The 11,729-nt window shown below is 30.7% G+C and overlaps 1 protein-coding gene across 3 annotated transcripts; it reads right to left on the minus strand.

Annotated features, from left to right (window-relative positions):
• Positions 1-212: 212 nt before the first annotated feature.
• On the minus strand, positions 213-11,652 carry LOC141448947 (valine--tRNA ligase, mitochondrial-like). Of its 3 annotated transcripts, none has more exons than XM_074117822.1 (18): positions 11,452-11,652; positions 10,939-11,134; positions 10,195-10,441; positions 9,643-9,871; positions 9,357-9,536; positions 9,106-9,230; positions 8,731-8,876; positions 7,132-7,248; positions 6,667-6,898; positions 5,006-5,125; positions 4,819-4,926; positions 4,204-4,363; positions 3,320-3,606; positions 2,991-3,188; positions 1,638-1,746; positions 1,397-1,566; positions 1,164-1,304; positions 213-606 (listed from the first exon to the last, which is right to left on the minus strand). In XM_074117822.1, exons 1-18 carry the CDS (start codon positions 11,519-11,521, stop codon positions 529-531), a joined length of 2,913 nt encoding a protein of 970 aa, XP_073973923.1. In that variant the 5' UTR covers positions 11,522-11,652; the 3' UTR covers positions 213-528. The 3 variants fall into 3 exon arrangements, with proteins under 3 accessions (XP_073973923.1, XP_073973924.1, XP_073973925.1); XM_074117823.1 differs by having other exon boundaries at positions 11,303-11,546; XM_074117824.1 differs by lacking the exon at positions 11,452-11,652 and having other exon boundaries at positions 10,195-10,403; positions 10,939-11,077.
• Positions 11,653-11,729: the final 77 nt, after the last annotated feature.

Here is an 11,729-nt window from a genome sequence, read left to right on the forward strand (position 1 = left end):
AAGTTTGAAAACAGTTACATTTGCACTAAAATAAAAATAGAGAAATAAATTTTGTTTTGGTTTTTGGGATTAAATCTTATTCCAAGGAGTTGCATTTTTTCATCAGGCAATACAAGTTTCATAAAGGATAAAAGTAAAAATTGCTTTGAAGGCCTAAAAATAATAGTAAAAAAATAATGAAATTTAAAAAAAATTATCTAAAGGCAAACATGTTTAAGAAAAAAAATACATACATTTATTTATAATTCCATAAACATAAAATCATCAGAATTTTTAATTGTAATTATAAATGTTTACGAAAGTTTCCAAATCTTAAAGCTGTAATGACAATCAAAAATACTTTTTTATCTCATGATAATTCTCAAATTTCTAGAATATTAACATTTCTCTAGGGCACAATCATTATAGTTTACACATGATGAAAGGTACTTAAAATTGTTTAATGTTCTCAGAAAGGCAAAAAAAAAAGAAGAAAAACTGTCGCTTATTCTATTCTGTCATTAAGCCCGCAACGTTTTTGAAATTCAGTTATGATTTTAGACGCGTCTTTGTGATCCTTTCTTCTAGTTCGTTTATCAGTTTCAATCTGCTGTTGAGTTCTAGTATCTGAAAAAAGTTTTATATATAACGATTTTGAAATAGTTTGGGGCAAAAAAAAAAAATTGTCCCAAAGTTAACATAATTCACAAAATTTGAACATTATTTGTTAGTGTAAGGGGAGCTAGTATTTCTGAGGGGATTCTCATGGTAACGGAATCCTATATCCTTACAGGTAAGTGTTGTGATATGCTCACATTGTCAGGCTAGGGTCGTCGACATCCCTTAAGAAGTGATTAACCTAGGGCAGGGAGGCCAACCCAAATGATCTTGTGGGTCACTTTGGAAATTCATTATTAGTCTGCGAGTCGCTTATAAAATAATATGTATATCTATTAGATTGGACCAACTACAAAAAATTATATCTATGTATAAAATACTATAGAAGCAACGTAATGAAACTAAATCAGTATTAGATTTATTTGCTGCAAAATACTACACTAGAAATCAAAATGTTGCCCAAAATAAACAAATTTTGTAAAATTACGGTGAAACTATATGCGGCCTGAGAGTTAGCCTAGCCACCCCTGGGGCTTTCAAATTAAACAAAAAAATATTAGTAAAACCTTTTTTGAATGAGCTTGCTGAATTTCAGGCAAAACACTTTCATATCCTTTGTCTAATCTCATCTTTTGCAACTTATTTAATGCATTCATTAATTTCGTCTTCTTAGGGCCCACTGATTCAATGGAAAGACTAACTGCTTCCTATAAATCAGTGAAAACAGTTTATCAAAATTTGACTAAGCTCATTTATATATTTATAAACAAGTCATTATTAAAACATAATTTTTACTTACATTTATTTCTACATAAATTTGCGTATTGTGATTGACTATTTCTTTTATAAAATCTACTTGAGTTATAGATGGCAATTCTTTAGAAAACTGGATTTCAAAACTTTTGCTTAAAATTCGGATGGGAAGTTTAAAGTCTTCAAATTTGTCAGTGTCCTCAGTCACAATGTGAACTGGAATAAAAATATTTTATAAACAAAAAATTCTTTAGTAATTTAATGTTCTATTACATTTTCAGCATTACCTAAAACGTCTTTAAGGCTAGAAATACCACTTTGTATTTTTATTCTTCGTATTGCTTCAATTATATTTAAAACTTCCTGTACATTTCTATCCAATTCATTATCAGCAAGCTAGCAAATTAGAAACTAAAGTTAAACAAGTAACAAACAAGTAATGAAAATAAATAATATATCTCCTTAACAAAAACTACAGCTTAAAAAGTTAAGTATAAGGGTCATTAAACGACAAAAGGTACACAAATCAGCAAATATTCAACATTTCATTAATACTTCAGTTTGTAATTTCAGTTATATAGAAATGTTCGAGAAAGCATGTATATTTAAGTGACATTTTAATACAACTGATATCATTTAAGTAATTTGTACTGCATTAAATTTCCATTAATTTTGTTTAGAATTTATTAGATGTCACAGACCCTTATGCTGGCCATTTTCACAAAAAAAAGATTTGTTCAAGAAGCGCACCATTTAACTTAAATTGATTGTAATAAAAGGTAATAAACTACTCATGCAAATGTTCTTACAAAGAAACAAAAAATAATTATTATTTTATTAGATTTAGATTTACAAAATCTAATTTACATGAAAATCTACGTACGTAATTAAAAAGTCTTTTGAGTGTGCACATTAGAGTTAAATATTAAATAGGAAATAAAATCACGAGCCGAAAATTGCCGACAATAACCGATCACATTCGGTTGTAAAGAGAAAAGAAGAGAAGTGATGTTAAAAAGTCACGGCTAAGGCTAGTTGGGTTACAGATCCAGTAATTCTTAGAAATCTGCTCTTTTTCTTAGAATTTTGCCGTTCTCTAACCCATCGGTCCTTAATCGCATAGGTTTGGACTGACTTGACTACTCTGTAGTCAGTTTATCTATTATATTTCAGGAACGGAAAATCGTAGAAATTTCAAATTTGATATTTCGTTCAAGTGACACCACAGGAAGCTGCTATAAATTTTTAGTCAAAATAGGTTAACCGGAAGTAACACTTTACTGAATAGATTTTTCACTTTTTTAAGTTTTTTTAAAAAACCGATCGTTCGATTTTCTTGAAACTTGGTATAATTACAGCTGACAAATAGTTCTATAACTTTTATAGGAAACATTTTTCTGTTATATTTAGTTAAAGGGCAGTTTTGGGGGAGGGGGTGGTGGGGCTGTCCAGTAGAATGCCAGTTCGCTGTAATACGATATATGGACTTTATGGTTGGTTCTCTTTACTGAATAAATATTTTGTATATGTAAATAAAATGAGGGCCTTTGCAAATTTATCTACTAAAGCAAAATAAAATTAATACTTTTATTTTAACATTAAATAAAAGTCTTGCTTATCAATAGTTTCTCGTTACTTACTTGAAGATTTGAAGGCCAGGGGCACCTTGTTACAGAATCATGGGTTCTAAAAGGTAAATTCCCGTACAACTCTTCACATATATGTGGCATAAATGGTGTTAAACATCTAAACGAAACTTCAAGACAATGCAACAGGACTTCACAGCCAAGTGCAGAGATGCATCTATTATCGGATTTTAAAAAAGGTTTCAGGTACTCCTAAAAGAATAAAAGGACGACATACTGTGTGGAAAATTTATGAATTATGATGCCACATTGCTTGTACTTCCTAAATTGAATAAACATACATATCTTTAAATTAAAATACATTTTAAAAACTTGTAACTCACAATATAAACGCCACATAAATCCGTAAAGAAGAAAGATTTAATTCCTGCAGTAGATACATGAAATTCATTCATCTCCAAAGTATTATTCACAACATCTACCATTCGTGATAATCTGTTGAGAATCCATCTATCCATCAAGCTCAAATTTGTTAAATTAGGAGTATAATTTTGCCGTTCAATTCCTAATTTATCAGACCAGTATAATGCGAATTTTGCAGCTTGCCACAGTTTATTGCAAAATAGTTTGTTCGCATAGCATTCTTTTACATCAAAGTTGACATTGGTATCTGAATAAAAAAAAAAGTAGATATATAAAAACTTTGTAAAAATTTAAAAAGTTGTTTTTCATAATACTGAGGGAAGAGATTAACTATGAGTTAGGCTATTGGGTTGCCACGGATTCGAATCCAGCTGCTGGCCCTTAGATTTTCTCTTCCTAGCTGCTTCTAACATCTCACTATCCGATGATGGCCAGTGTCTCGTCCAGATAACTATCCGGAGTATAGCACTGAAAAAAGCTCCGGGCTCATGCAAACGCGCCTTAAATTTAAAAAAAAAAAAAAAAGTGCACGGAAATTTTTGAATTGGGACCAAATAAATTATTTTTTCTCTCCAAAATAACGCATACCAAAGGAAACGTTCGATGAGATAAAAGAGGTTTATGGTAATGATTTCACATCAGTCAAGAACTGGCTTTACCAATTCAAATGTGGTCGGACTTCGGTCGACTTCTAGAACTGAAGGTGGCACCTATGTAGAAGACTAACAACAGTGCCAAGCTCTCAAACCAAAGAAGTGGGCCAGGAGAAATCTTTAACGAACGCCCCTAGTTCTAAACAAATAATAACACATATTTCATATATTACTAACATTTAAATGCTTACTTTTAATCTTTTGAGACAACAAAGTAAACCGTAATGAATCTGCGCCACATTTAGGTATGCCGTTTGGATATGTTTCATTAATAACTGCGATTGCTGTCTGCATTTCGTCCTTGTCAATTAATCCGTTCTCATGGTGCTCTATCACTTGCTTTTGCAAATTCTTAAACAGAAATGGTAAACAAACATTACACTGCATAATATTAGGAAAAAAGTTTTTTAGGGAATAGACAAGATTGTTCACTGCAATCTCTGCGAATTTATTTTAACACATTGTATAATATAAGAATTGCCATGATTTTTTTTTTATAAATGCAGAAATGGCCTTTTTTTAATATTTTTTTATTTTTAGACTGTGAACTTTATCTTTAACTTAATTTTGAATTATTTGGTCTAACCCTGTGGGATCTAAGTCTATTTAGGACCAATACAGCAACTCCCTCCGTGTATTAAGTTATTTGGGTTTGAGTATGGGTTTTCTTCTGGTTTCGCAAATTCATAATAATAGCACACATCAACTTCAATTGATAAGGAATTAAAGTTTTGATATAACATCAATTTTTTTTGTAGGCTTAAATGACAATTCCTTTATCATCAGATTTAAAAAATAAAACTAACCTTTTTGGTTGAACCTTGTATTATATCCATGGGATCAATAACATTTCCTTTACTTTTGGACATTTTCCTTCCCAATTTGTCACAAATTATTCCATGCAGTAGTACTTTCTACTTTAAATATAAAAAACAATTTAATTTTACACAACAAAAAAGTCCTTTGCATACAAATGACTACATAGAAAATTACCTTAAAAGGAAGTTGATTTGTAAGTTGAATTCCTAACATTACCATCCTTGCTACCCAAAAAAACAATATATCGTTACCAGTGACCATTAATGACAGAGGATAATACTTGAGAAATTCTGTCTAAAAAGAAAATTAACGATAATAATTTTCTATTCAAAAAAAAAAAGAAAGGCAATACCATGATTTTGAAATTTTTCATAAAAATAAAATTTGCAAAAATTATTCATTATAGCAACTGAACTGTGGGTCTGTACAACAATAATAACTTTACAGTGTTTTAATGAAATAATGATTACTGTCCCTAAAGAGAATGAGTTAAAATAATCATTTATTAATTGATGGATTTACTGTGAATTTCAAAGATTTATTGTTCTCAAACTATTATTTTCCAGAACTTTACACAAAAGTATCAACTCAGAATTAAAAAGAAAAAAAAACTGCACATTAGCAAAATAATGGTTCATAACCACTAGCGATTAGTTTTATTTATTGTGACCCTGAAATTAAAAAAGTAAATCACGCTAAAAAATATCATTTTGCGAAAACGCCTTTCTCTTAAACACGAAAATAGAAATTTATTGACAGAATTATTTTTTAATAATTTCTCGGAAGATAAGTTATTTTTAAGAAAGTCCAGAAAAAGTGGCCTAATTGTTATTTGATGTGTAACGTCGGTTCTGATTGAAATTGAATGGTCAGTGCGATTATACCCGACAAAAAAAGGCATATTTCAATCTATATTCATATGTTACATTGCAGGCACTTTTACACTTAGACGAAGAAATATAAATCTTTGCCGTGATTAAAGGACTTGGCCAGGCCTATGTGATCTTTTTAACCAAAATGGTCATTAATGGTGGTTTTTTTTTTTTTAATATTGACAGTCCAGCGGTGAATTCAAAAAGAATTCTGTAAATTTGCAAAATAATTTAGGTTCTTTAAAATATATTTAATTTTACTGGAAATATTTAGAACCTTCATTTCCTTACCTGATTCTAGAGTCACGGAGAAGATAAGATCTATTTAGGAAATAACACAGTAGAGGTAGTCACAGAGTTCATCTACTTAAGATGCTAGTTTTCACTCAAAGATCAGAGGAAAAATATTCAAAGGAAATGAATATTTCAGAGGAAAATAATTCAAATAGGTAGGGTAACGTTATGAACATACCATTCTTTAATGAAAAGCAAAAATCTCCCAATTACAATGAAAAGAAAAATAGTCATGACGTATGTTTTTCCGGCCATAACTATGGTTTTTAAGACAAGATTAAAAAAAGAAATTGTAGAAAAATTAAGAGTCGCCGTCAAGAATCATACATACATCTCTGAGAGAATATAAAACTGTAAATATAAAAACCTAATACATATTGCATTGAAGCTTCTACTTCTTTTCTTTGTATTCAAGCGGAGGCTCTTGATTTATCAATTTTCAGCCGGTTATAACAAGTATTTTTATAAATTGAATGAATATAAAATGTCCTGTTATTTGTAACCTCATTTTAAATTATCTTATACATTGTCTAGGACAGTTGTATAAGAGTTGACCGTCAAAAACTGCACGAAAAAGCGTAACGTTGAAAAAAATAAATAAATAAATGACTCCGAATGAATTTGAGGTATTTCATTAAATTAACACTTTCCAAGGAAAATTGATAGTACCTGTTGTGGCCATCCAAACGCAGTGAACGGTAAAATCGCAGATGAAAACCAAGTGTCTAGAACATCAGAATCTTCTTCGACAGTTACATCTGTTGACTTGAATTTATTTTGTGCTTTAAAGTAAGCTTCTTCTTTACTACTTGCACAAAACCATTCTGAATCCATACCGTAAGTGCAGTGATAGAATGGGATTTTATGACCCCACCATATTTGCCGAGATATACACCAGTCTCTGCAATTGAAATAATAGTTTCACAAAAGTGAATATCTTTAATAAATTACCCTGGCAAAATAAAAACCTTTGACAATTTGAAGATAAATAGAAATAAGAGAAAGTATTGTCTCAAGGAAGTTATGCAAAAATCGAAGCCTATAGAGGTGGGTGGGTGTCAATTAACATCACGACTCAGAGTGAATTTAATACTTATGTGTAAATATTTAAAAAAATAACAATGTACAACCTACTCAATATTTTCCATCCATTTGAACCAAACAGTATTATACTTTTCTGGATCAAGAATCAGATGTCCTTCTCTTAGACTAGTTGAAGCCTTTTCCGCCATTTCTTTACATTTAATAAACCTAAAAGAATTTTTTTTTTTAAATAAAACAATTTGCTTATTAGGGAAGAGATTATTAGTTTATTTTATTAGCCACCCACATGAATCAAGCGTCTTAGAAAAATGTTTCATTATTATCACCATCATAATTATCCATTCATTATCCATAATTATCCAATGAAAAACCATTCATTTATTTATACGACATTTATGTGTGTTTATGTACACTCACTACTATGAGTAGTATCATCTAAATTCCAACACATCTCTTACTGCGTCTAACTACCTCTTATTTACTTCTACTCATCTTAAACCTATTTACAACATAAGTACTCTCTATCTTTATAGCCCCGGTGGCAATCAAATCTAACACGAAATATAGTACAAAAATCATGCAGAAGATAATGTCCTCGTACCAAAAGAATGCCTCTAAAAGTATCAAGCATTCCATTTCTTTCTATTATACGCATATCGTTCTTATGTTTGAGATCTTCCTCTTTATACCCTTACCCCCCAAAAATCTAATTAATGTAGTGCACACTGACCATCATTAAAAATAGTACCTTTTTCATGGACAACATTCCAATAAATAGTAATGACCATAGTACAGCTTGATGTGTCTTCTTACAGTTTTATTAATATGCTAAAATTACCACAAGCTCTTCGGCTTTATTGATTTAGGAACCGCCTATAATTAGCGGTATGTATCTGGTTCGAAATCTTCACCTATATGGTACCATTCTTTAAATTGACCAAGTGTTAACGTAATTTTATTAAATATGTTCAAGTTTACACCTGAAAACCATTAGTTATTGCAACAGTGTATGTTATCTCTAAACTTAAGTACAAGATTCTAATCAATCTATCCGTTCTCTTAGGAGCTTTCCTTATCCATCAAATTTTCGAAGAATCCTCTCAAAGCAATCTCAAAAGTTGATCAGAAGTGAGAATTCTTTGAATTCAGTGTAACTAGAGCCCAAAGCTTGATACATTAAAGTCACCTTATATAAAAAATGAAGGCAGCTGAATGCTCTGAAACAGCAAGTTCAATTCGCAATAGGCGATGTTGGGATTGTTGTATAATGAAATTAAATACCTGACCTCTAGTATTTCTAGTATTGCCTCTTTGTAGGAAAGTATACTATAATCTATTTGAACATTTCTTCTGATAAGTCTGTGCCTATGCCTCGAACTATGCCGCTTTTTTGGAGCAAATGGTAGAAGAATATACGCTCTGTATTTGTCTATTTTTAGAGATTTTGAACTCACTAGTTTATACAAAATAAGTTATTACATCCACTCTAATATTTGTTCCTCCCTAATTTTTTGATCCCAACAAATTGTGCAATATACGGATGACTGACTATAATTATTTTTCTCAGCAACATGACTGAATACGTGAAATGCCGTTTCTTTCCTTATTCAGGCTTCCAACTAGCACCCTTGAGATCCAAGAAACTCATATTAATAAAAGTAAAACTTAAAATATAAATTGTAAGCTAACCATTGAGTTTTGAGTATAAGTTCTATAACATCACCAGTTCTACTGCAAAGCGGTATTTGTAAATCATGAGAATCTATACCTCGCAAAAATCCTCTCTTTGCTAGGTCATCTAAGATACTTTCTCTAGCTTCCCATCTGTTCAAGTCCTACATATGACATTTTTTGTTTTAATGATTTTTTCGAAATCAAAAGTAACATATATACATCTCAAATTTATAATAACAAATTAATTAATAGTTGGACGTTAAGCCCCGCCAGAAAAAATAGGCAATTACTTTACTTCACTATATTATAACAAATTAAGAACGGTAAAATCTCCAACGGTGATTTCTACCAAAATAAAGATCATTAAAGAGAAAGAAAAAAAAAACTTACTGAATAACGTCCACACTCCGAAGAAAGTTTACCATTTTCACTGATGACTTGTTTTATTGGGAGATTATGTCTCCTTCCTATTTTGAAATCCAAATGATCATGTGCTGGTGTTATTTTAACAGCTCCTAGAAATTAATTTAATGCTGTAAACATTTAATTGTAAAATTATTATTTATTGGTGCTAACAGCCCAGAAATCAATGAGCCCAAAAGCAAATAGATCATAATGTTAAAAATTTCCAGAATTATTACCTGTGCCGAAAGTAGGATCAACATCGTCATCTAAAACTAATGGTACAGCATCTCCAGTTAAAGGATGACGGAGAACAAAACCATGGAGATGAGAGTAACGTTGGTCTGATGGATGTACTGCCACTGCTACATCTCCCACAATTGTTTCTGGTCTGGTTGTTGCTACTACTATTTCATCATCTGTATAATAAATTTTAGTTAAATGCCGTACCTAAGATATTTTAAAATTATGCATCTTAAGAGAATAAAATATATTATTTATTAAAATTAAAAGGCTAGTACTGACTCATTCCTTCGACAGGATAGGCAAACTGCACAAGTCGTCCAAATACCACAGGTTGCTCATGCCCAGGTAGTTTAATAGATGTTAAACCGGATATTTTCATATTTGTTACCTCAATATCGGACAAAACTGATCCCAAATGACAGCACCAATTTACAAGTGAAGCCTTTCTATAGATAAGCCCCGTTTCCCACAACTGCTTTATGGCACTTACAACAGCCTTTTTTTGTTCCTTTAAGGAAGAGTAAACAATTTTAGAAATATAAATTTTCTGATAAATAATTATAATAAAGAATATTTTTCATCCTTCAGAATCTAATTCTGTTATCAAGATTTAGCAATCAATTTCGGATTGAAATGGAACTATAAATGTGACAGAAACATAATTTTATTAACGGAGTTAATAATCTTCGATAGGGATAGGGCTATTTCATGCAATGATATAAATTAATCTGAAACACTTGGACCTGGAAGCATTACACTCAAGTGAGAAAATGTAACGCTAATTTAGTATGTACCTTTAAAATCTTTTTCTTAGCTTACACCTTTACTAACCTTATCTAGAGTAAATATTTCACGCCTCCAGTCTAATACAGGTCCAAGAGAATGTATTTGTTTCACAGTTCTTTTTCCTTTTTCCCTTTTCCAGGACCATATTTCTTCTAATAACTTTTCTTGGCCTAATTGTTCTCTAGTAATTCCATACTTAGCATACAGCGTTCGTTCTACTACGGCTTGGGTCGCTATACCTGCATGGTCGAAACCTGGCACCCAACATATTTCGTTCGATTTCATAAGTTTCCTTGAACATATGTAATATTTTAGGTCATGGAAAAAAACATTTATGTATTGTACACAAGAGAAATGAAATATAACCAAAAACTAATGGTATAATGTACAATTTTTTGTAATTGAATTCTTTTTCTACCCAAATCTCTGATGACAACTCACAGTGAATATCAATTATAGTTTAATTTTACTCCAATAAAAAAGGGCTTTTATTTCTTCTTTCTCTCTCATAACTTAAACATCTACATAAAAAACTCAATTTAGTAAACGACATTGCATTCAGCGTACGTACTAGTATTTTGAACTCCGTACTAAAACCTAACCAGATACCTATTCCTAAGTAGGGAGTTACCTATGTTAAAAACTATGTCAAAATAAATTTAATAAAGAAAATTATATTAATAATTTTTTTTCAGTTTATAATAGACATTTTTCCTTGGGGAAACAAAGTAAAAAACTACGCAACCGCACATTTTTTTGTTGTCGTTCAGAGACTGCTTTCTCACTAACCATCTCGCAATAATGTCTTGAAGAGTAATAGTCAGAGCATGACCTAAGTGAAGATTTCCAGTAATATTAGGTGGAGGAAGGATCATAGAAAAAATGGGTTTTTCTATAGAATTCGTCACACAATTTTCTTTCCACCGATTTCGTACTTCTATCTCTACATCAGGATCGTAAACTGCTGAGATATGAAACCCATTACCTGCAATAAAAAACTTTGTTAAGGCTAATATTTAGCGAATAATAAAAAAATGGCGATCAAGGTATGGTTTATTATTCTTGATTGTGCACTGTGTCAAATACTGATTAAAATATTTAAATGTTGCTATTTTATTAACAGAGCAATAGCACAGTTGCCCATCGATATTACCATGAAAAATAATCAATGATTAATTTTGAATTGTTCATATTAAACCAGATCAAATATATTGCAATATTTCCAGGGTATGAAACTAGGATTTAAATCTTTCTAAACAAAAGTACATAACAACTGATAAAAGAAAAACAACATTTTCTCACTTGACTTGCAATAAAAATTTGAAATTATTTTCAAACATCTTGAGGTTTTAAGAATGCGCCGACACATCATGTATATCCAAAACTAAAATTACCGAACTTGATAAATCTTACTGAATAACATTGATAGTTTGTGAACATTATAATTATAACCGCAAGAAATCAGCAGAACCTCCTCTACTGTCTTCCTTAATACATAAAAGGATTTATGTATCAATACCCGGTTTTTATTTTATTCGTTTTTGTTTAAATAAATCTGTTGTTTTTAGCAAATAATAATT

Source organism: Rhodnius prolixus, unplaced genomic scaffold (genome assembly GCF_049639745.1).
Source record: "Rhodnius prolixus isolate KJV_2025 unplaced genomic scaffold, Rpr scaffold_2, whole genome shotgun sequence".
Taxonomy (NCBI): Eukaryota; Metazoa; Arthropoda; class Insecta; order Hemiptera; family Reduviidae; genus Rhodnius; species Rhodnius prolixus.